Here is a 25,733-nt window from a genome sequence, read left to right as displayed (position 1 = left end):
TCTGCAGCAATGAGCAGAGTGAAGCTGAACCACTTGGGCACCAACTGGCGAGGGCTGTTCTGCTACAGACAGCCATGCAGCTGGCCTAAGTCTTAAATATATCTTGAGGTAACCATGTACTCCCTTGCATAACCAAAGTGGATTCAGAAAATTACAGTTCCAGGAAGACATTACAGGAGAACTGAGAGCTCTCATGTCAAATGGCCCAGTTTTGGACCCTGGCATCATCAATGATTAGCCTTATAAATGTATGTTACTAATCTGACCCTAAGCTTCCATTTCCTCAACTATAAAAATAGGGATGGGATGCCTAGTGGCTCAGTGGCTAAGTGCCTGGCTCTTGACTTCAGCTCAGGTTATGATCTCAGAGTTCATGAGTTCAAGCTCCACATAAGGCTCTGTGTTGACAGCACAGAACTTGCTTGGGATTCTCATTCTCTCCTTCTCTCTCTCTCTCTCTCTCTCTGCCCCTCACCAAGCATATGTGCTCTGTTTCTCTCTCTATCAAAATAAATAAATAAACTTAAAAAAATAGGGATAATAAAAGCACCTAACTGCCAGATTTTTATAATAATTGACTCTATATTTAGTGTTGTTTCATGTTTGGCAAATAGTAAGTCACCCACAAATATTAGTTGTTATCATTAGTAATAATTCATCAATCTATATCTCCAAGCAGAAGTAACTAAAGCAGCTCAGAGACTGAAGCTTGGCCGGGGGGGTAGGACACTCTTACACTGTCCTACCAAAATGGATATTGCTCCATTTAACTTTAAATAGAGACATCTAAGGGACTTTCAGGGAGACCAGAGAAGTCTAGCTTACTAGGGAAGTTCAGTACTACTTGCTGGGCCCAAAGGTTACAATTCAAAATTGAGAGGTTCAGTGTAACTTGAAAAAAATTACCTTCTCCCACTCTTAGGGTTGGAGATGCGGAGGTGGAGGGGGCAGAGCGGCGTGGTGTTGACTGGGTAGACGCAGGTCCACTCGGATGAAACATGTCTTCCACCCCTGACTGTCCTGCCTGGGCAGGCCCGGCTGCACCTCCACCCCCAAACAGGTCACTCAGCAGTTCAGAATTGGTGGGAGGAGCCACCGGCGGAGAGAAGTTCTTACTCACTGCAGATCCTTCTAGACCCAGAAGGTCCACATCCTCAGGGGGTGGAGGGGCAGCTGGCTCTGGCTGCTTTTTGCTGGGCCTCTTAGCTCCGTGATGTTTGTCGCCACTGGCATTGCCGTGTGGACTGGAAAGGGTCAGGAGTTCATCATCTGACTGCTCGCTTTCTGGGTTCACTAGGGCAGCATGGTCCTCCTCACAGAACGATTTTTCTGACTTCTGATCTAAGGAAGGCCAATATGCCAATAGATAGTTAGTTACTGGCCCCAGCATTACCAATTTTTATGAGGTACAGTTAGTACATAACTCTGGAAAAGACAGAAGGAGCATCCCTGAGCAAACAATGCCCTTGGACCCTTACCAATGGAGACGTGGATGTATTTCCCATTCCATCCAATCACCTTTTGTTGAGCAGTTGAGAGGAAGTACAATGGAGCAGGGAAGAGCAGGAAGTCTGGAGCCAGATAGCCTGGGTTTGGATCCCAGCTATAATTACTGGCTTTATGACACTGAGAAAGTTACTTTACTTCTCTGTGTCCTGGCTTCCTCTTGGCAAAATGGGGGTAACCAATAGTACCTAACTCTAACTCAGATGGCTACTAAGAAAATTACATGAGATGATAAAGAGAACATGTTCAGATCAACATTAAATAGGATGTGTTTATGATTATGATTATTGTCTTCTGGGTGCTATTCTAGGTGCTTTGAAAAAAAACCCATAATTTCTTAATCCTTTGCTGATTCCTCTCACTATCTTTTTTCCCCCATGTGGCCTTCCTCTGACAGTGGGGAGCAGAAGTGAACCACACACTAACCAGTGAATAGCCATAGAGGCTCCACTTGGGATGGTCCTCATACCATCCTGGAAAGAGAACTTTCAGCATAAAATGGGCAGCAGGAAGAGGTTTCTTCTGGGGAAGGGATGAAGAGGCTGATGAGTGACTTTCCAGGCCCTCCTTGAAACAAATCCTCCAAGGGAACTTTGTTATTTAATGTCAGGTAGAACCACATTCTAAATCAAGGACAGATCCACATCCCTAATCCTCGATTCTGAAATGCAAAAAGCTATGAGAAGGGAAAGGTTTCCTTAAGTTTGGAACAAATTTGGGTGGTGAAAAAATCTGGCTGGGATGGATATGAAAATATTTATAGTCTTCATTTACCTCACCCAAGGTTATTATTTCTATATGTTTCACCACAGAAACATTAATACGTTCCATTACAAGTTGTCTGAGATGCTGCTGGGGATGCTAAGTAATCTACATTTATGTCCCATATCACCTTTCTAAAATTCAAAAACTTGTGCATTCCTAAAATACTTCTGCGAAGTTCAGATAAGAAATCGTGCATTTGTGCTAAAACCTATTTCAGAGCCTATTAACAGGAATGATTTCTAAATTACTACAATGTCAGTGGAGAGGAAAAAGTGAAGTTTAATTAAAAACTCTTATGTGAGGAAGGTAAGATGTAGGGGACCTGTTACTGGGGGAAACTGGAGAGTTGACCTTATATCTAGATTTCACTGTATTTTCCAATTTTTTTATATTGGTCCCATTTCCCAGGAGGAAATTCTGAAAGTAAGGCTTTTAACTCAAAGGATTTCTGTGAACTTTTTTTTTTTTCCACCAAACATGGAAAACTCTGTAGGCAACAGGAATACTGTCTCATGTTCTCATGGTGAAGAAAGGTCGATCAAGACTCTAACCAGAGCATTGCCAAAGTTATTTTCCTACCACTTTCTCAGAGAAAGTCCTTATGATTTAATTCTACACTGAATCTTTCAGTTCAGCTCAGCAAACTCTATAGCAAGGAGGCAAATGTGTGGATAGAATGCCAATGCCAGTCTACTGATGGCAGCAGGCTGAGGTGTTATGTTGGAGAGATTCTAAAAATATCTCCAGGTTTGTTGGGAAAAGTTACTATGATTGAGCCCAATTTTTGCCATAGCTGTTAAAACACATAGCAGAGACATATGGGCAAAGGGTTTGCCTTTTCTGTACCATGGGAAGCTTAGATCTCTGCCCTGCTAGTGGCAAGAGCCCTCTGGGGGAAATGCCAGATTTTATATTTTCAGAATATGTACTTGAGGACATGAGACAGAGTCTTTTATTAATTTGTGTGTCAACATGGGGCACCTGGGTGGCTCAGTCAGTTAAGGGTCTGGCTTCAGCTCAGGTCATGATCTAGTGGTTCAGGGGTTTGACCCTTGCATCGGGCTCTATGCTGACAGCTAGCTCAGAGCCTGGAGCCTGTTTCAGATTCTGTGTCTCCTTCTCTCTCTGACTCTCCACTGCTCACGCTGTCTCCCTCTCTCAGAAAAAAGATATATATATTAAAATTTTTTTTTAATTTGTGTGTTGACATCATAAAGGGAAATCCCAGAAAATATCACACTTATTCGTAAATCCAGGAAAGATATAATCCAAAAGACAGCATAGAAAGGGAAGGTAGAATTCAGCTTAAAATGGCTTTTTATATCAGTCTAAGAGTATCCATGGAGTTACAAGTAGGGAGGTGATTTCAAATTGCCTGATTTGATAAAAGAATGAGCAGAGAGGGTGTGAAGTAAGGAGGAACAGGGATGACTTCTCAATACACCTTCCTCTGAGGTTGCTTTGAGAACTAACCATGTTCATAGACCACATAACTTAAGTATCTAACCACATAACTTAGAGAAATGCTTGGAAGTACCTTGCCAACAGAGAGAGGAAAAGAAGCCACCTTGCCCAAAATGCCTGGGGTTGTCCGGAGGGATATCTATTGGAGCCTGTCCTGCAAGAGAAGAGGCCATGCAGTATTAATGAAAAAGGAAGTAAGTCAAAGTGATAATAACACAGAGGCCTTTTCCTGAAAACAAAAGCACCAGGTGACGCATACCTCCTAAGACCAGAGTATCTTGATGCTCCTGGTGAGAAGAGAAAAGGATGCTGGGATTGACATCTTTTGTGCAGTAATGTTCCCATGGTGGGGTTAAGTCTATCACTTTGTCGTGGGGCTGTAGTTCTATATCTAGAGTCACCTGAAATAGCTGAGGATATTTTTCTGGTACATCACATGCATCCAACTCAGGTCTAAATAGGGATTTAAAAGAAGAAGATCAGTGAAAAACAATGACACCAGTATGGTGTTCAGCACAGAAACCACTGTAGGTTGACTCGGTTTAACCCTGAGATTCATTCCTAGAGAAAAGTCAATCACTAACCAGATAAGTTACTTTACTGTTCTGGCCTCACTAGAGGAAAGAGGAGAATGATGAGTACTAAAGAATTTGGATACTACTGCATATAAAAGCATTCTAGGAAGTAGGGCAATAGATCCAGCCAGTATGCCCGGGGAAGGCCAAATTAATTGTTAACGTAATGGGATAGTCCCCAGCTGCCACCCTGAGTTCTTGAATGTCTACCCCTACCCTGACCCCCACAACTCTCACCTATCACCCTGGCTTTAGCCATCCCTCTGAGTTCCCTAAAGCACAATATAATAAGGCAACTAAGGTTCACTGTCTGGTAAAGAAGGGTACCCTGCTTTAGTGCTACAGCCTGGCATCCTGTCTCTAGAATCATTGCTCATGTCACACCACTGCTTAAACTGCCATCCCTGTTGATGGCAAAAAACACAAAGGGATACACAGATACAAAGGGCCACAGTATTGATACTTTGCTTCCTCTTTGTTGAGTCTTGTTCTCTCACATGGAATTTTAGACCTTTCCATTTGAAATCTTTGATCCATTAGGGCTCAAGACAAATTATACCCAACTGCAAGCTGTGAAATGCAACCACGCTCTCTGTGTTGCTAAGCTACACTCAAAAGTCCTGCAGCACAGGATTCCAGGGGTTGCTGCAGCACAGAGCAAATAAGCCTTGGGCACTTGGCTTCCAGCATTTCACAGCTACTTATATTGAAAGGGGATTTCGGTCCAAGAAACACTCACTTGGTGAACTTTAAAACTGTGGTATCCAGTGGTATGAATCCAGTATGAAACTGAAGCTGGAATATCTGAGTGTTGGTCACCTACAAATACATGAGAGAAGCACATGACAATCAACCAGAGAAAGGAGAATCGTATCAAGAAATTATACTTCGGGGAGCCATGCACCTTCCTCTGTTTCTAATTCAGAGCTTCTGTTGAGTATGAATACTAAGTGGCCTTCCCATTTGGAAATGGCTCAGGGTCATTTCTAGCCTCTCATCTCCATGAACTCTGCTTTGGCAGGCCATTTCCTCTTCCACGAATGTCCCATATTCTTGCACACTGCCATACTTTGGCTCATTCCATTCCTTCTCTCTAGGATGTCCCTGCTGCAACCTAATGAACTCATCCTTCAAGGGCCACCTTAAAAGGTCATATTCTCTCTGTAGCCATCACTGGCTAAAACAAACCACTTCTATTATAGCATCTCATCCTACCTCCATTATGAGAGTGGATATTTGTACATGTGTGAATTTCTCCTGTAAGTCTGAGCTCCCTAAAGGCAGGGACACAGTCTTATTCTTATCAATCCTATACCCCTAAGGCAATGACTGGGACAGAGCATGCACTTAGCAAATATTTGATGAATTAAAATACAATTACTTGTAACATCATTCATAATATCCAAAAAAAGGCAATGACCCAAATGTCCATCAACTGATGAAGAGATTAATAAAAAGTGATACAGCCGTAATGGAATATTATTTGCCCATATAAGGAACAAAATACAGATACATGCTACGACATGGACGAATTTCAGAAATATTATGCTAAGTGAAGGACATCAGCCAAAAAAAATCACATATTGTATGAGATTCCACTTATATGAATGTGCAAAATAGGCAAAGCCTTAGAGACACAAAGTAAAATAGTGATTGCCCACGGGATGGAAGCAGGGGAGGGGCAGTGGCCGATAATAGGTATAGGGTTTTTTTGGGGATGATGAAGATGTTCTGGAATGATATAGTGGTGCTGCATAACCTTTTGAAAATACTAAGCATAACCGTATTATACACATTGAAAGAGTGAATTTTATGTCATGTGAATTTTATTGTAATAAAAAGTTGAAAAAATATAATTACTTTAATCCTACATCCTTAATAGAAATATCTCCTCTCACGTTGATCCAAATGGGACACTAAAAAGAGGGCACAAGCTTCTAAAGGGCAAGGTTTGGTAGAAATTCTAGAGCTGTCAGTTTCTGGCAAAGTCATCATGCCAAGGCCTTTGGGCAAATAACAACCTCTTGAGTCTCATTCCCTATAAAATGAGGGAAATAGGCATAAGTAATCTTTAAAGGTTCTTTCTAATTCTAAAACCACAAGTCACTCAAGCCCGAAGTGGTACAGAGAATAGACTCTAAAATACTCCTTATATTAAGGGATGCCTGGCTGGGTCAGTCAGTAGAGCATGGAACTCTTTTGTTTTTAATGTTTATTTATTTATTTTGAGAGAGAGTGTGATCAGGGGAGGGGCAAAGAGAGAGGGAGACAGAGAATCCCAGGCAGGCTTCATGATGTCATCACAGCGCCCATCATGTGGCTCCATCTCATGAACCCACGAGATCATGATCTGAGCCAAAATCAAGAGTCAGATGTTTAACTGACTGAGCCACTCAAGTGCCCCAGGCATGTAGCTCTTGATCTTGAGGTCATAAGCTCAAGCTCCATGCTGGACATAGAGCTTATTTTAAAAATAAAAATAAAATACTCCTATTGAAGGTTTAGAAGAGTTTATGCCATGATTATTCCTGAAACCATACCTTAGCCTGTAACCGGCTCCCTATGGTTGACCTCAAGTGATACATGGAAACAACCACATCTCCTTGCACAGTGATGCTCAAGGGTATAAAGATTTTTCCATCTTGGACGCGGTATTCTCTATAAACAGAGACAAAAATATACATTGAAAGAGTCCAATCTTGTATAATCACATAGGTATAGGCCTCTGTGGCTTTAGCCAAGGGACCTGTTGCCCAAGCCTGGACCCAAGAACCATTTCCTACCTTAAGCAGAGTCAGGAGCACAGCCATGGATGCAAACTGGTTCTGCCATGGGATGGGTGTTGATCTAATACAGGGCCTCCTCTCTCTTGGTCCCATTTGGACTTCCAATAAATCGACTGACCATCCCTACTCTGCAGATCTCATAATCCTCAAATACACCTAGCCCTGATATACTTGTTGTTTCCTAACTTTAAATTAATAGTAAAAGCAGAGACAGAGGGAACAAAAGTGTCCAACCAAAATCAGTACAGAAACTGCAATGCCATGCTCTGAGGGTCTTAGATAACCAATTCCCAAATTCAACTTATTCTAAACTAACTTCATTTTATGTTACCATCCACACTCTTCTCTCCACACCCCTTACCAACTCCTACTGGCACCTGATTTTTATTTTGGGTTCTATAACTTCTTTCATTACATCACCATTTGCCTAGCTGCTCACCTAGAAACTTCATTCAGCCCTGATTCTTCCCTTATCCTGAACAAATCTCATCAAGGTCATCTCTTTCCTAAATGTGCAGGTCTTCTGTTCCCACTGCTGTCTTAACCCTCATTATAATTCATGTTAGTCCCTTAGCTCGTAGTTCCATTTGAGACAGAGCCATAACATCCCTTGATTTAGTTGTGCTTTTCTAGGATTATAACCTGCACTGAACTGTTTAAAAAATATCAGCCTATTCACAATGATGTATCCCTCACAGGAAGAATATAATTCATCCTTGATAAGAAGTGAGCAATTCCTGAGAATACGTGAAGAAAAGTATCATGACTTACTTCATTCGTTCAAAATCTGCACAGGTCGTATATATTTTGGTTTCTCCAATGAGTACATCACAGTAAGGACGACACCCATTTCTCTGTTTGTTAAAAAAAGGGACTGGACTGACAGTGATGGACTTAATGGTGAGAGGCTTGAAGTGAGGGCGGTAGGGCTTGTCTGCTAGTAGGTCACACATATAGCCCAGGTATCTGAAATAGAAGATTGACATTCTGTGGGTACCCAGCACACCAGACCAAAGAAAAATCATCTTGGTCACAAAGTCTTTCTTGTAAATTACTAACATAATAACAATTTACTGTGTTAATTTCTTAAATATTAACTACCAAAAGAGAATGCAACCAATAACTTATGAAAGCTTTTCTCTAGTGACATGACTGTACTTCCCCCAAAGAACCGATAAAGGGGTACTTATTAAATGAAAAAGCTTAGAGAAGCTTTATGCTAGCTTTGTATTGGCATATCTATTCCTATTTGATCTACCAGGTTAAGTTTATCAGCTAAAAGCTGGCCTTGGAAAAATTTTAGAAATTTATCATCAGAAGCGCTTTCAACTCAAAAAAATAAAAAGGGGCAATTTAAATAAGAGAAAAGAAGGAGTTCCTGGGTGACTCAGTTAAGCGTCTGACTCTTGAGTTTGGCTCAGGTCATGATCTCACAGTTCTTGGGATCAAGCCCCACGTTAGGCTCTGTGCTATCAGCGCTTGGGATTCTCTCTCTCCTTCTCTCTCTGTCCCTCCCCCACTCATTCTGTTCTCTCAAAATAAATAAATAAATAAGAGAAAATAAGGAATTATGACTAACAGAAATATATTGTCAATTACCTAAAAAGGGTCTTCCTTTTCTTAAGTGCACAATATCACTTGGAAATTGTGCCTACCCTGCATCTAGCTTACTTTACCTCCTGTGGGATGGTGACAGTCCAATTCCAGGTCGCTTTGCATATAACAATCGAACAGCTGGGCCAGGAGTAGAGTAGAGATTACAGAAAATGAACATAGCACCAACCAGAATTGATGATGCTGCGCGTCCATCCTGCCAAGGAAGATACATAAACCTGTCACAAACGTGGTCCAGTCAGCCACTCACCACAGAGAATGGCTGTACTTGTGGTTAAAAGAGGGATGAGAGAATGAGGAGAATTCTTCTTAACAGAATGATTTTCAGTTCAAAACTGTTCATTTGAGGGGGCCTTGGATGGCTCAGTCAGTTGAGTATCAATTATTGATTTCAGCTCAAGTCATGATCTTGCAGTCTGTGGGATCAAACCCTGCATTGGGTTCTGCACTGACAACACAGAGGCTTCTTGGGAATCCACCCCCCCTCTGCCCCTCCCACTTCATGTACATGCACTCTCTCTCATGCTTTCTCTCTCTCAAAACAAATAAATAAACTTAAAATAAAATGTGTTCACTTGAAAACCAAATACTGTCCCAGCTCTTCAAATCACAAAGCAGCAAGGAAGGCTTATTCTTAGGGTAAAATTGACTACTAACCTAAGAAACCAAGTGAGATAAACTTGATTTGCATAGATTTATGGGAAAATAATGAAATCTTCAAAGTAACTTTGGACTCATAGGATCAGAACTAGTAGCTGAGGTCTCTTGGTTGCAAGCCTGAGGTAGAGTTCACAGATTAGGCATATACTGCTTTTCGGAATATGCTATGTATATATTTCACCCAAAGTGTGTTCCTATATTCATATAACATAAAGAAACTTCACATGATTCAGCCACATTCAGTAGAGAAATACATGTAGTAACATTCCTCACAGATGGTGGCCCAGGCTCTTCTAGAATACTCTGAGTGACAGGAGGCTTGTTGCTATTGAAGAAGTCCAGCCCAGTCCAAATTACAAAGTTCTTCTTTATCCTGAATGTAGAGTTGAAGTCTATTCCACTCAATGATCCTCATTCTTCCTTCTGTCAGGAAAGAGTAAACCTACTTCCTTCTTCCTGAGATAGCCTTTCATGCATCTGAAATAGCCTCCCCTTCCACCAACCCTTCTATTTTCCAGGTTAAAGACACACTTAATCTGTGGTTAATTTTAAGTGTCAACTTGACCGGGCTGAGTGATGCTCAGGCAGTTGGTAAAACATTACTTCTGGAGAATGTTTCAAAAAAGGATCAGTATTCAGGGTGCCTCAGTCAGTTAAGTGTCTGAGTTTGGTTTGGTTCATGATCTTGAGGTTTGTGGGCTCAAGCCCCACATCGGGCTCTGTTTTGGCAGTGTAGAGCCTGCTTGGGATTCTTTCTCTCTCTCTCTCTCTCTCTCTCTCTCTCTGCCCCTCCCCCGCTCTCTCTTGCTCTCTCTCAAAAATAAAATAAACATTAAAAAATTTTTTAAAGAGATCAGCATTTGCTTCTGTAGACTGAGTGAAAAAAGATATGCTCATCAATGTGTATGGGCATCATCTAATCTGCTGAGGGTCTGAATAGAATAAAAAAGCAAGGAAGGGTGAGTTTTTTATCTTCTTGAACTGAGATGTCTACCTTCTTCTTCCCTGGGACATCACAGCTCCTTGTTCTCAGGCCTTGGACTCAGACTGAATTACATCACCAGCTTTTCTGGTTCTCTAGATTGCAAGATATTGCAGATAGCAACAAATTGTGGGACTTCTCAGCCTCCATAACTGTGTGAGCCAATTCCTATAATAAACACATTATCTATTGGTTCTGTTTCTCTAAAGGACTCTAACTAATATACAATTCATTTGATTCTTCCTTACTTGATATTCCATTTTAAGAAACATCATTTGGTGAAGTTTGTCTGAACAGTTCGTTTTAAAACAACAATCTTAAATGTGCTACCCAGATGTGAAATGTAAAATGTGAGGTGCACTCCAACCAACTAGAGAGGAAATATCTCCTTTATTCTGGAAACTATGCTTTTACTAACACAACCCTAAGCCAAACTAGTTTATATGTGGGCTAAGTCACACCCTAAGTTCTTGTTCATTTTCTTATCTCCTAAAACCCCTAGTTCTTTTTCAAATGACGTGTTAAGAGACAAATATATTTCATCTTTTACAACAGGATTCAGGACTTCACATTTATCTTGTGTTTAATTTCACATTGTTAGTTTCTGTTAAACAACCAACTTGCAAAGGCTTTTAAAATCCAGAATCATTATATGACACTCCCATTTCTGAGAAATTTGTTAGCTTGATCTTCACATCCTCATCACTGTTTTTAATTAAAAGGGCAACTAAATGCAACCTTCTCCTGGGAGGATGCTGATCCATTAATCACCTGCCTTTGGAAGCAAGCACTTAGCCACAATCCAACTAGATGTATAACAACCTAGCAGAAACTTCTCTATCTTGATTATAGGAAATTGGGAAATATCTTGCAGGAATACAATGAACTATCCCTACTAGTCCATTGGTCTTGTAAAAGGTTAGCTGTTTTGATATGTGTGTTCATAATGAATCAATGAGGACTCCTTTTTCCTTGCCCCAGCTCCGGTAAAAAAAAAAGAGAGAGAGAGAAGAAGGAGGAGAAGGAGAAGGAGGAGGAGGAGAAGAACGAGGAGGAGGAGGCAGCTCTCTAGCAGGGATGGGCGTGGTTTGGTCCAGTGCATCCCTCGAGGGTCCTGCCTTGGTGGCTGTAGGGAGAAATCTGGCAGCGCCCTGGTCCCTTCTTGAACCAAGCATTGCAACTCACTCTTTTGGCTGTGATCTCCCTGTGCGGGGGGCGGGGCATAGCCAAGGTGGGCCATGCTCTATATCCCAAGCCAGGCCTTGTTTCCAGATCTCAGTCCATGCGCCCCACTGAAATTGCCTGAAATATAAACTCGCAGGCAAGTCCCTCAGAGCAGTTTCAAGCCTCTCGCCTTCCCCCTGGGGATCGAGCCGGAAGCCACTGCTCCTATCCCCTCCAGGTTGGGCTGGCGAGCGAGGAGCAGTTTCACCCGGGGTTGCCTGGGACGAGTGTGTCCCACCTAGGGTCAGCTGGACAGCAGGAAACTGGATCTCTGTGTGTCCCATCACCTGAAATATAAACTCGCAGGTGGAGAACTCCTTTTTCCTAAGGGTTTAAAATCATCTGTGCAAAGATTTATATTAGAATTTTGTTTTGAATTGCCATCAGGTCCACGAGCCTGTAACTTTCCAGGATCAACCTCTCCGTCTTTTGGAAAAACTCTCCTGTCTTTGCCTGGCACTTCTTCTTCCTGTTTCCTCATATTATATAAGGAATCCATGATTGCTTTTCCAAGTGCTTTCAGCATTCTGAGACATAATTTAATTCTAGAGAGTAGATTATTTTTAAAGTACTGCGAGGCTCTTTTATTATCTCACTACCTATCAGCTCTGTCTTAATGATCATTGTTACTACTGTCCAAGCCTGACATTTGCTCCCCTGATAAAGAAAACAGAATAAAGGAGTTAAGACTGTACCATGTCTTCAAGCATTTGTTATTGTCCTTATTTCAAGGACAGGGTTTTCTTTTTTTTAAGATATTTTTCTTAATCTTAATTCTTCCAGATTTAGCCTTCCTGATTCTCTTAAATGATTCATGGTTCTTGGATGTGTCCCCCTCTTTTATCTACCATGAAAGTCTTTTTAAAAGTTTAATATTTTTTTATCAAAAGATGAGTATATGCTGATGATTTTTAATGAAACAGAAATACATATGATAAAAGTAAAAGCTCCCATTTCCAGCTTCCATTCCATTTCCCAAAGATTTTGTACAGATGTCTGACTCATCGTCTCCTTTTTCAGTGAGCTTCAGAGCAGCCAACGGTGTCATAATCCTTTGTCTACTTCTTTTTCTTGTTCATTGGCTTTTTATTCCTCAAGATTGTATCATAAGAACTAGAAGCCTCTTATCTCTTGAGCCATCTTCCCTTACAAAGCTGTCAGACTTCGGCTCTCTGAACTTTTCCAAAGTTCTCAAGTGAAGAGAAAATCACCAAGGTGCCTAAAGTCTGCTTAGTCCCTGAAAGTAATCTGTTCTGTTGCACAGTCTGTTGTGCCTCCGACGGGAAAACCCTTTGGCCTTTCCCATTAAACTCCTATGGACACCACGTATTTTTCCTTTGTTACCAAGAGTTTGGGGATGTGAGATGGAAAGAAAATATGTTCTTTCACTTTCTCCCCTCTTTTAGCCAACTGGTTCTCAAGAAGGAGGAAGAAGATCATCAAGTAATCATGTAGCAACAAAATACATCCTGAAGTTTACAGAAGAATGAATAAATTCAGTATTTATTCTCAGATTCCACTTGTGTGTTCACTATATCATGTATTTAATCACTTATTAAAGCCTTTCAGACTTGGGGTGTAAAGGTAAAGAAGACACAGTTCTTGCCAGTGAGATGCTCACAGTCTAGTGGGAAAACAGGCAGACAACCAGATCATGATGACAAAGTGTATTAAATGCCACAGAAGACATTCAGATATACAGTAGGAATGTCCATACAGTGAAAATACTCAACAGTCAGAAAGACTTTACCATATGTTGAGTTAAACAATAAATAGGTAAGAGTCCACCAGAGAAGAGTTAGGGGAAGGGACTCTAAGAAGTCAGTGGTCAGACAATTCATCAGTCCCACTAGAAATTGCTGTAAAATACAATCAATCTATGTGATCACTTACAAAAGCATAGGGGTCTTCTTCATTTTCACTCAAACACAAAAAGATAAATATTGCCATGTGTTTATCAATTTTATTCTCACAGAACTCAATGGTATTTCTGCCTATGTACCCACAGTCCTTATTTCTACCTCTTTTATAATACTTAGCACATTCTAGAGGCCCTTACGTGTATGTATCTGCCTCTCTCACTGGTACTCAAGCTTTAAGGCAAGAAGAATAAATTCCTCCGTCATTTTTATATCCCTCATATCACCTAATTCCTAAGTAGGAATTCAAAAAGCTTAATCAGCTCAAATGTTACCTGGTCACTAGTCTCTGTAGAGCCAGCTGTATTTGGCCAAACCAAACCCAACTACCACAAATGACAACAACAAAAAAGATGACTCACCAAGCAGTGGACAACACAGACTTTCTTGGGATTCTGCAGGAGCCAATTATACATGTTCCGACACACAGCGAAAAGGTTGTGCAGACTGGGGGCCTGCCTGATGGGCCAACTGCATTCTGAGACCTAAGAGAACAGAGCAGAGGGAAATGAATTCTCTGAGTGACTCCTCTCCAGAAGCAGCTATCACAGCAAACAACTTCTGGAATACAATACCACATTCTCTTTTAGTATAGCCAGGAAGAGGTGGGAACAGGGTCCAAACACAGAAAGAAGAGTTGTTTAAGATAGCAATTTCTTAGTTAAAAAATTCCATTCCGGTAAAGGTATAACAACACATTTTGAAGTATATTTTAAATTAAAAATAGACCATTTAAACTACATATTTGGATTTTTTAAATTCTGTAAGGTTACAATGCATTTAACTTCTATTAAGTATACAATGCTTTGACCTGCCTATTAGATACTTAATTATAGTACTATTTTATAAATCCTGCACTATTCCCTAATTTTATTCCAGCTCTCATGAGAACATGAAAAGAGCTGCAGAGTGAGCCAAAGCTACACTTGCTCAGAGCTCTTATTTCTTTCTGTCTTACTATAGGAATCCACAGCTCCATGGGAGCAACCTTCAGTATTTTCATTTATCTAACACACATGTTCATTTAAGCCATTACACAGCACCGGCTATGTTCCTAGAATTATATTTGGCTCTGAGCTGTATCAGAATCATACAAGACTGGTATTAACAAGATGCCCATTCTGCAGATGAGAAAACAGACTCTCAGAGTCTGTCTTGTCTAGAGTCATGCTGCCAGTCAGGACCACCAGAGCAACCCAACTCTTCTGAGTATAAATCGTTGTGGGACAACATGATACTGGTAGAGATTATCATTTGTCTTAAATACTAGGGACAAGCCCCAACTGATTATATATTTACTAATTTAGATAATAAAAAGTTGGGCAAACTTTGTGACCTTTTTTAGCCTTTCTTCAAAAATGTGGTGAGTGGAACCTACCTATGCACCTCACAGTGTGAGGTTAGTACATGAGGATGTATTTCAAGAGTGCCCAGTATCTGACATGCACAAAATGATTAAGGAATGTTAGCCATTATTATCAGTATTGAATCAGGTAACCGCCAACGCACAGCCCTGAGTTCAGGTAAAGCCAGCTATGTTTGAACTAAATGAGTAAAATCCCATATGGCAAGAAGGTAGACTGAAGGGCCAGATCATACAAAGTGTTGCTAGGATCTGGGAGAATATTTAAGAAGGAGTGACTCTTATCTGCATTTTCCAAAGACCTCTTAAGATCCAGTATGGAGAATGGATGTGGATGACATGAGAGTAGCCAGGAGGAGCAGTCAGGAGGCTGCTGAGGAGTTCAAGTCAGGGATGATGGTGGCTTAGGCTGGTTGCTAAGGTAGGAAATTCTGAAAAAAGACTAGATTTTATATGGATGGAGTCATCAGAAAATACTCTGCAACACTACTTGGCCTAAGGAAAAATAAAAAACAAAAAACAAAAATGAGTATCTCAAATTCCTAATGTTTAACAGTGGCCAAAGGGAGGCAGGAGCAATCTATTTGGTTTGCCCTTTTCTGGTAACCAGATCATCACCAGTCAAATTTCTTTCTCAGGAGTTGCCAAAAAAGCCCATTTTGTGTGTGTGTTAATTTGTACCTTTTTCTACAAGATGATTGTAGGGTAATGGCAGGGGACCTTCCAGGTACTCACTTCCTATACCTTTGGCAATGACAGGTATGGTTTATTAAACAAAGTAGTTGAAATGCTTGACAAACAATCCAGGGTGACCCACTACTGGGCCTCTGCCAGTTTAAACTCCAGAACACCTTGCCCCTTCTACCCAACATGAATGGAGGCTGTTTCTGCCCCCATTCTTTACCACCAAATGGATTCCCTGCTGCTGTGTTCTCAAGAAATAGAAATGATATATTGGTTAAAAAAAAAAATCGTTGGTAAAATCAATTTTGCCCTCAGAGAAATTACAAAATTTACACTTGTACAAGCTGCTTCTTGTTTGTAATGCTTTTCTTCCCTTAATAAATTCATATTCATCCTTTAAAACTCAAGTTCAAGTACTCTTTTGTTTCTGACAGTTTCTCTTACACCCAGAGACAGAAATCTTAGTTAACATAGTTCTTCATACCTATGCCCTTGTCCATTTTCATCTATTACAGCTTTTATCAGTAGAGCAACCTGGCTGAACCCACGAGCTGGGTTTTCACCTTTGCTTTACCACTTACAACCTGATTAACTTTAGTCAAGTTACTGATCTCTCGGAGCCCCAATCTCTTGTGTGTAAAGTGAAAATGGGCATTACAAGACAGTAATGAGAATTAAGTAGCGCAACATAAGTGCAGTAAGTGTCAGCATATTGTCAATCTGTATTCAAGTTAACCTTTTCCCTCTGTCTCCTCATTTAGATACTAGGCCCCACCAGAAGAGACATGATAACTTATTCATTTTGTAACCCCAGAGCTGTGTCCATGTGTTAGTTGAATGGCAGATACTCTGTATTTGCTGAGTGAATGAATGATTGAAAGAACATAGGAATAAGCCCCACTGGGAATCATTTCTTGTACTAAGATTTGTCTACATGTACAGTATCTCAAGAAAGGGACAGGCTAATCAATTTTGTTGTTGTTTAGGTTGCAATCATAGAAAAGTATGAAAAAATTGCTTTTCCAGGCACTATTTTTAAACCTTTTAGAAACTGAATGTCAACCATACAAACACTAAATGTCAATATCTGTAATGAGTCTCAGCTAAAAGTTGGCTAAATTGTTCTCAGCACAATAGGCTAAAAGCTCCAGAATCATTAAATCAATCAAGTAAATAATATTAATTTAAAGTACTCCATAATTACATATTTACTGGATCTATAATTATACACCATTAAGCAAACATACAATTAGAATTTTTTAAAAGCATGTACTCTGTCTAAACAGGAAAAAACATTAAAGCATAAACAAAACAAAAAAAAATTGTTAAGGAATTCAATCACTGCAAGCTATTTTTGTGTCTCCCTGGGATTCACAGGTTCAGGCAATAAGCAGCACAATCCTTGGGCATGTGACACTTCACGATGCCATCTCCAGCCTCTCTAAACACCTCCCAGAGCTGCTAAGCATCAGAAGACGGCATATGGATTACAGGCTGCCATGACACCACCCAGCTGGGAAAGAAGCCAAAACAGCACCAGAGCCAGATGCCATTTGATTTTTCTCTCCCCATTGCCACAAGTATGACATACGATGGCAGAATCATCCTACCTGCCGAGCATAAGAATCAAACTCAAAAGGTATCACAGAGAATCAAACTCAAGAGCCATACCATGTTTTAAGAATCTACACCATTGTGGGAAAACTGGGGTATTTTGGTCAATCGTTTATTGTGGCATTTTATTATTACTAACATCAATCATAACTACCACTTACTGAATGCTTAGGGTAGACACTGCTCTCATGTTTATTCCTTATGGAAAAACTACAGAAAAAAATTTCTAAGTATTTGTAAGGCAAGTATTTGTATTGTCATCCCCATTTCCTACAGAAGAAAATGGCATCTCAGGTGAAGTGAAGAGATTTAACCAGGAAGAAGAACAGCTGAGATGTGAACCTAGGGTAATTTTTAAAGTTTAAAATTGTATATACTATATAAATTTCATCTCAATAAAAAATACTAATAAGACGCATGTACCTTCTATTACATCATACTGTCTGCTGGCTGATTATTAACTGCAATTCCATCTTACATTTGTGGGGTGGTTATGGCTTCAAGTGGTGGCTATATTTTCTAGGATGAAGATATTCAATTCACTGAAGCCTGCAGAGCTACATTGTGAGGATCCCTAGTCCTTTGACTTCCAGACCAGGGGTGTTTTTCCTACTGTATCATTTCCTATCCTTAAATTGAAGCATGGTGGCAGAGGGAGAAATGAAGTATAACATGTCAAGTCACCCCTCAACCAACCAGCAAACCAAAGCAGAAACAACTGGGAGCTCTAGAGACCTCTTTGTTGAGCTCTGGAAGCAAAAGGAAAAGAAACAAACAAACAAAAAAACTGACCTTTAAGTAAGTTCAAGTTGAGAGCATATTTCCCAAAAATCAATTTGTAGTCAAAAGGGAAGAATTCCTGCAAGATCTTGTAGCTTAGAAACCATCAAAAAGAAGGAAAATTCTAAAGGAATCAGCTGGGTTTATTTTTTTTATGCTGCTAACAGGGCTCCTTCAGCATACTTTTCTTCCTGGTTGAACAGAGAAGGAAGGATGCTCCAAGTGGTACGGGAGTGTGATCACAATGGAAGAACTTTAGGACCAGGCTAAATGCAGTGGCCATTCACCCAGTTTTCTACTTCTTATCAACAGCAATGCCAGGAAATATGTAAAGCAGTGGTTTCTGATATTCTGAACAGAACTAAAAACCTGCACAGAAGGTGAACCAGTGTACAGGCACCTACAGAGAGGACAGGTACGGTGTTTATTTGGGAGATGATGTAAAAGGTTTGCGGATAGACAGTAGTGATGGTTACACAACATTGTGAATATACTCAATGTCACCGAACTGTATTCTTACAGGTTGTCAAAATGGTAAGTTTATGTCATGTATAGTTTACCATCAGAAAGAAAAAAAAAGGAATAGAAGAGATGGTTAAACTCTCTGAAGCCTCTCCATGGATCTAAATACACAGTGGACCCATATTTCTTTACCTCAGATCACGAATACATAGTTTAGATAATGCATCTCATTGGTCTCCAGGACTTTACTGTTAACATTGGTAATTTTTATTTTGTCAGGGTGGAAACTGGCAAAAAAGAGTTAAAAAAAAAAACAATGTTCAATGCCTCTTGTGTAGTTCTGAATAGGTATTCTAGTGCATCACTTTGAAAGCAGGGCAATCTGGCATATACTGAGTTGGGGCCTCTGCTAAAAACAGAGACTAAATATGAGTCCTATTCTAACATTCCATTACACATGCAAATAGTAAGAAAACCGCTGTTTGATTATTTCATATGGTTCCTGTCAAACCATGTGGCTTTTAAGCATAAAAGCTAATCAAAATATAAAATGACTCCCCTCAGCAAAGTGAAATCTTCCTGGAGACGGCCTGTCTCTGCCACCACCACCTGTATCTCCAAACACACATCACACAATAAACATGTAAAGTGACTGATTTCAAGCACCAAGATATAGACAGAGCTAGACTCCTGTAAGTCTATAAATAAAACTGGTCTCATGTTTGGTCTTTTCCAACACTGGTATTTATGGAAGACTTTGCCATCTACATTAATTTTTTTAATTCTTTTAAAAGATTTTATTTTTAAGTAATCTCTACATCCATCATGGGGCTCAAACTTACAACCCCAAGATCAAGAGGTATATCTTCTACTAATCAAGCCAGCCAGGCACCCCATTCCATCTACATTTATTAAAATAAGACTTGGTTTATGTTGGTTAAGTGTCTGACTCTTGATTTCGGCTCGGGTCATGATCTCAGGGTTTGTAGGATCAGGTCCCAGGATAGGCTCCATGCTGACAGTGTAGAGTCTGCTTAGGACACTCTCCCTTTCTTTCTGCCCCTCCCCCACTTGTGCTCTCTTTCAAAATACACACAAATTTTTAAAAATATTTTACAAACAAAATAAGATTTAATTGCAGACCCAGCACTCCATCATCCTGGAAGGAAGAAGGAATAGTTCTATCTCTCCTGCGCTGGAAGATGAGAACCAAGCAAACTTTCCTAAGTATGGCAAGAATGAGATATAAATCAATTCACAGCATTAGTGCTGGAGACAGAAAGGACTAGGGCCTGGAAAAGAGATGTAGCCAAATCCAAAACAGAGCTCAGATGAAAATACTAAGGTTTGGGAGCTGTCTTTCTGAGATGCAAATGAGGGCTGAGAGAACTAGTTAGATCAGAGGGTCCAGTTGCATTCTGCCAAGTTCTGGGACTAGCTGAGAGAGGCGAAAGAGGTAGTGCAAGCCTGTGTTTCTGAGAAAAGAACTGGAAAAGCCTTGTGGTATATTGAAATCCTCCCCTTACCAAAGTTAGGCTGTTAGGAGCAGTGAAGGGTGTGGCACAGGGGTCTCTTAGGAAGAGGGAGCAGCGCATGTGAAGAGACAGTGTGTGTCTTCCCTGGTTGGAGTATGGTGTTTTTTAAGCAATGGAGAACAGTGAAAAAAAGCTGGAGAGGCAGGGCTGAGGCCACATCATGAAGGGCTATGTAAGACACATTCTAAAATTCGCACAGAGAGGAAATGACCCTATTCCTTTCACTTACACTCATAAGCAGGACTTACTTATGCTTCAAGGTCCAGCTATCACTGCTGTCTCCTTTCCCCAAACTCCCTCAGTAGGGATTGTAAATATTATTTGCATTTGTCTTTAGCATACCTTGGCTTCTCTTTCCAGCTAGCCCTAAGTGTGTTGAGAATAAGAACCAAATATTTATATCTATGTGTTTAACAATTCTTGGCACATTCATTCTTCTGAGAAACATGTATTGGCCATCCCAGGCACTCTCCTAGGTGGCAAATAAACATCTCTCCTGCTCTTCTAGGGCAAATGAGAGCAGCATGTTCAATATGTAAGTACTGGTCTTTTGGTAAGACTGTTAGGACTTGTCACAAAATATTCAGTTTCATTAACAGATGCCTTGCTTTAAATATCTTTGTAGAGATTGTTTTTACAAATACTACACAAAGGGGCACCTGAGGCTCAGTCAGTTAAAGCATCCAACTTCAGCTCAGGTCATGATTTCATGGTTCATGGGCTTGAGCCCTGTATCAGGTTCTACACTGGCAGTATGGAGCCTGCCTGGGATTCTCTCTCTCTCCTTTTCTTCCTCTGCCCCTCCCCCATTTGCACTTTCTCTCTCAAAAATAAACTTTTAAAAACTCAAATACTATACAAAGAGACATCCTCATATGTATGAATGCTTCTATAATGATATTATATCTTTATTTACTTTCAGAGGGAAGTTTTTCCAGGCTATCACAGGTCTTTCATGATCAAATAAAATTTCTACAGACTATTGTGAAGGGTGTTCCATAGTTCTTCAGTTATGAAAATGATGACACTGAGTCTCCAAATAATAAAAATCAATCCAAAAGATTTGCATCTGAGTAGGAAACAGAATATCTACCCACATTTCTTTTGATGTTAATTCACTTGCTCTGAATCAGGTAATAGATGGAATAAGAGTGGGAAAAGCAGTTAATTATAGAAAATTTAAAAGAGCTGCCTTTAAAATCTCCACTACAGAATGGCAATTTAGACCAAACTGCTTCAGAATGGCTTTATCAGTGCTCCTCGAGAGTGGTCCCCAGGGCAGCAGCTGGAGAGGCACCCAGGAAGTTGCTAGCAGGTGCAGATTCCCACCACACCCCTATCCTGCTGAAGCAGAAACCCTGGGCCTGGGTGTCTGACCAGCACCCCAGGTGGTTTTGTCGCTCCCTAACATTTGCGAACCACCAGATTTCCTCTTCCCTATTCTGGGAACACTCATGGAAAAGAGAGTCATTAGCAAAACTGCCCTTTATCTTATTGAACATTAGGGCAGCTGAGGCTTCAGAGAACAGATAGATCAACCTTCTTGTGTTTTTTAGATCTGAAAGCTGAATCCCAAAGATTATCAACGGCAACTAAAATTGGAGCAAAATGTGGTCCAGTGTCAAAGCTGAGAGATCCTAGATACAGGGTGGACAAGCAGCTATCATTTTGCTTATTCAAAATAAATGTTCACTTTTCAAGGGTCCATTGTGTAGAAAACCCTTTCTATTTAGGAATAGACCCAGATGTAGTTGCAAAACCAGTCATTTGTAAGACTAAATCAAAATTTTTGAAAATGTTCTGGTGACAGAAAAAGCCTTAATTCAGTGAGTGAATCACGAACTCTGTGGCCAGAAATATCAGACTCCACAGCAGATTCAAACCTAAGCCAATGCTCATGTCTTCTTAACCAGTCAGAAACTAGGAATATTTCTCTGCTTTATTAAAAAATCTCCCTAGGAGGATAAGCCAGCTTTCCCAAGGAATACTGTAAGCCCAGAACAATGGTTAAGAACACAAGCAAGCCTTAGACCACCTGTTAGTGGTAATGGTCGTGGGCAAGTTACCTTAATTCTCTGTGCCCCAGGTCTTGATCCACCTCTGAGGACAGTATAAAAGCTCCAAATATTAGTAGCAGTATTACCAAACCTACAGTGAAGTACTTGTGTGCTATTTTCTACTTACGAAAAAAGCACCTTTACTGAATGTCAGAGAGCTATTTCCCTTATACTGAGAGGTGTCTATGCTGGTCTAGCAGCACTGCTTCATCATGATGCCCAAGTAGCAATAAGGGAAGGTTAAGGGCATAATTAGTGCTACAGTATAAGGGTCACCAATTGCCCTACATAGGAATTCAATCTCCAACTAAGCCTCAGAGCAATGTGCTCTAACAACTGAGCAAACAGCCACAAGTGACTTGAGACCCCCAAATTATATGGTATCTCACTGACAGATAAACTTTTCCTGCAAATGTCCTCACCCAAGGAAGATCTTCAAAATATTTTGTAAAAGTCTAATAAATACTTCATGTCTAGAAGTGTCCAGAGTGTATAGTTTATCAGCTTTGTGTGTCTGAGGACAAAGGCTTTGAGGATAGCTCTTAAAGGGAAAAATACCCTGTTATATCTTCTACTGTGGAATCCCAGTGCTAAAACCCCTTACCCTGCTATGAAATTTGGCAGTTCGATAAGACTTTGGTGACAGATTGTACACCGTGTAGTGGTCAAGATGTCTGGAATCCAAAAAGCTTCGGATGTCATCCACCTGATTCCTGAATCCTATGTCAACATTGTCCAGAGGAAAGGACATCACTAGGAGAGATCACAGAGAGAGAATATCAGTTAAACAGGTCTGCTGTTGCAATGGGCAAAAACTGAAAGCCAAGCTACTGAGCTGTTAATAAACATGAGAAACTTACCAATAATTCTGGAGGTAACATAAGTGAAGTCTAAATCTCCCTTCGTGTAGCTAAAAGCAAGACAGGAAAGGGTGCTCATTAAAATGATCCGAATATGGGGCGCCTGGGTGGCTTAGTCGGTTAAGCATCTGACTTTCGCTTAGGTCATGATCTCGCGGTTCGTGGGTTCAAGCCCCGCGTCGGGCTCTGTGCTGACTGCCAGCTCAGAGCCTGGAGCCTGTTTCAGAGTCTGTGTCTCCCTCTCTCTCTCTGACCCTCCCCTGCTCACGCTATCTCTCTCTCTCTCTCCTAGAAATAAATAAAAATATTAAAAAAAAAATGATCCGAATATGCCAGGTCTTCTCCCTCTCAATCACTTGCCCATCATGACTTGGACACTTCACCCAGTAGCCACTTTTACTTCACTCAAGGCCTTCTCTCTAACAAAGAATACTTATTGAAAGAAGCAACCCATATCCTCAGGAGTGTAAATCTATCACTCCAACCTCTGTACCCAAATATCCTTTGTAGGTGAACATTGATTCCTGAACAGAATCAATCTCAAAATAGAAAACAGTGCTTATTCATTAACACTGATTATTCCAGCACTTTGCCTACTCATGAATATCTCCTCTAAGTGTGGACACTGAGAGGGTAGGCAAGGACGTGATAGATAAACAAGGGACCCCCTTTCTCTATCCAGCAGGCCCTAGTTAGCAATCGCAGGTAAGGGATAAACTTTACCTTGGAACAAAGATTAAAATGTTGATTAATCTTTTGGGCTTGACATTTGAATTTATGATTCAAAACAGCATTTTTTAACTTAAAGTGATCCTAGAATTTTCTAATACCTAAGAATAAAATAGAATTCATATGGTCTGCTTGTAAGAATTTTCATACAGTAGAAGGGTAGAAAATGTCTTCCAATAAACAAGGTTCAAAGGGCTAGTGTGGCACAAAAAATTAATGTTTCCATTACAATCCAGTGAATATTTTCAGACTGCATGTTCATTATTATCTCATTTATCATTTAATTCTCAAACCAACCAGAGACACGAAGCCTACCAGAGTATAAAAGTCAAGTTCAGAGAGGTTAATTAAGCTAATTAAGCTGCCTAGATTGCATGGTTAACGAGGGCAGATAATACATTAGAACCCAGGATGCTGGATTCAAAAAACAGGGATGGCAACCACTATATTTTAACATAATGATGCACTGAGTCCTCCTGGCCTGTGCTTATAGCTTCTGAAGGCCTCAACTTTATGGCTTCAATGACACTGCTTGGTTGATCAGATTTCATGCAATTATATCACACAATTGACAGTCCCTGAGCCAGAAAATCAGTTGGCAGGTAACCAGGTAACCAGATTCGTTGGAGGCATGGAGGTTCATTAACTTAACTGGGAAGAGTGCACATACCTGGTAACAGATTGTATAACTCTGGAAGATGTGTCTTTGAGGGTGTCTTTCAAGTTGTCCTTTAAGTTACTGAAGAGCCTCCCTGCACCTCCTTTCACCATGTCGAAGAGACCTCCCCCATAGCTGGGCTCCATGTCTGGGGATGAGGCACCTGCCAATGAAAACAGAAATGGAGCTGATATACAGACTACACGATCTCTCTTCATTCTTAAAACACATGCAGACCAGGGCAGATACTCCTGTAAGTTATGCCCACTCTCAGAAATTACTATCTCTGGGTTACTACAGTGCTGCTGGGCCTCAGAGCCCAAGGGAAGTACTTCTCTAAGTCTCACATTTTTAAATATGAATATTAGAAAAAATGTAATTGTCCATGTGGCCTGCATTATACTTCTTTGGGACAGTGCCCACATCAGAGGAAGAGAAGCTTAGAAGTGGGTTCAGGGGCCTCCTCTGCCCTTCGAGGGAGCTGAATGTGTTAGGAAGACTCATCTCATGGCTATCCCTCTAAGTCATTCTTCACTTCCATTATGTAAAATAGCTTCTCAGGGGGCTTTTAACAGTTTTTAGGATGCATAGTGGTCATCAGTATTATTTATCAAGTATTTCAGTTTTTCATTCCTTACAGCTTCACAAAATTGTACCTTCTGATCCCTTGTGATTAGCTCAACCTTGAAACTATTGACTTTAGAGCCAAATACTTCTTTGCTATGGTGGGAGGAGGGGGGGAGCTGCCCAGCACATTGTAGTGTATTTAGCAGTAACCCTGGCCCCTAGTCACTAGATAGCACCAGTAGTACCCCACTGCCATCAGTCGTAACAACCCAAATTGTCTCCAGACATTGGCACATATCCCCTGGGGGGCAAAATTACCCCTGGTTGAAAACCAGGGCTCTAGTCTATGATATGTCAGTGGAGGTACTGTGTGTCACTCTCAGGATAGAGCATTTAACAGTGAGTGTGAAACTCCTCATAGTTCTAATTCCCTCTCTGTGTTTCTGTCCCTGCCTCTTTCTTTGCCCTTCCCCTTGCAAGGTTTGAGAACATGGGTGCTCTGTCTATGACTCCTGGGTCCTGGAATAGGAAATTGTGCGGCAGAGCTCCCAGCTGACCTTCAGTGAACATGTTGGATGAGTGGTGACCAACCCTTTATTATTAGAAGCACCTCCATTCCCATTTTGGGAATCTTCCTCAGCATAACACAACTTAGCTTACAAAGGCTGATACAGGAAGAAAGTAGGAGCCTGCATGCATGGCAATGAGAAAAAATGAAATCTGGCCTTGTGTAGCAACATGGATGGACCTTGAGGGTGTTATGCTGAGTGAAATAGGCAGAGAAGGACAAATATCGTATGTTTGCACTTATAGGAGGATTAGGAGGAACTTAACGGAGGACAATGGGGGAGAAGAAGGGGGGAAATAGTGGGGGAAAGGGGGAGAGGCAAACCATGAGAGATTCTTGAATGCTGACAAAAACTGAGGAC

The 25,733-nt window shown here is 40.7% G+C and overlaps 1 protein-coding gene across 2 annotated transcripts in view; it reads right to left on the bottom strand.

Annotated features, from left to right (window-relative positions):
• Window positions 1-25,733, bottom strand: part of DNAJC6 (DnaJ heat shock protein family (Hsp40) member C6) — a 146,050-nt gene that overhangs the window by 21,571 nt on the left and 98,746 nt on the right. For both annotated transcript variants that reach the window (XM_039233405.1, XM_039233407.1), the window contains exons 2-12: window positions 24,250-24,400; window positions 22,851-22,900; window positions 22,595-22,743; window positions 13,858-13,980; window positions 8,773-8,906; window positions 7,868-8,062; window positions 6,851-6,968; window positions 5,050-5,129; window positions 3,995-4,188; window positions 3,809-3,889; window positions 907-1,341 (exon numbers count right to left, since the gene is read on the bottom strand). In XM_039233405.1, coding sequence (XP_039089336.1) covers window positions 907-1,341; window positions 3,809-3,889; window positions 3,995-4,188; window positions 5,050-5,129; window positions 6,851-6,968; window positions 7,868-8,062; window positions 8,773-8,906; window positions 13,858-13,980; window positions 22,595-22,743; window positions 22,851-22,900; window positions 24,250-24,383 — 1,693 coding nt within the window. In that variant the 5' untranslated portion in view covers window positions 24,384-24,400. The remainder of the gene's footprint in view (window positions 1-906; window positions 1,342-3,808; window positions 3,890-3,994; window positions 4,189-5,049; window positions 5,130-6,850; window positions 6,969-7,867; window positions 8,063-8,772; window positions 8,907-13,857; window positions 13,981-22,594; window positions 22,744-22,850; window positions 22,901-24,249; window positions 24,401-25,733) is intronic.

Source organism: Hyaena hyaena, unplaced genomic scaffold (assembly GCF_003009895.1).
Source record: "Hyaena hyaena isolate Hyena2069 unplaced genomic scaffold, ASM300989v1 scaffold_75, whole genome shotgun sequence".
NCBI classification, from domain to species: Eukaryota; Metazoa; Chordata; class Mammalia; order Carnivora; family Hyaenidae; genus Hyaena; species Hyaena hyaena.
Note: the sequence above shows the minus strand (reverse complement) of the source record. Positions and strands in the feature narration are given on the sequence as shown.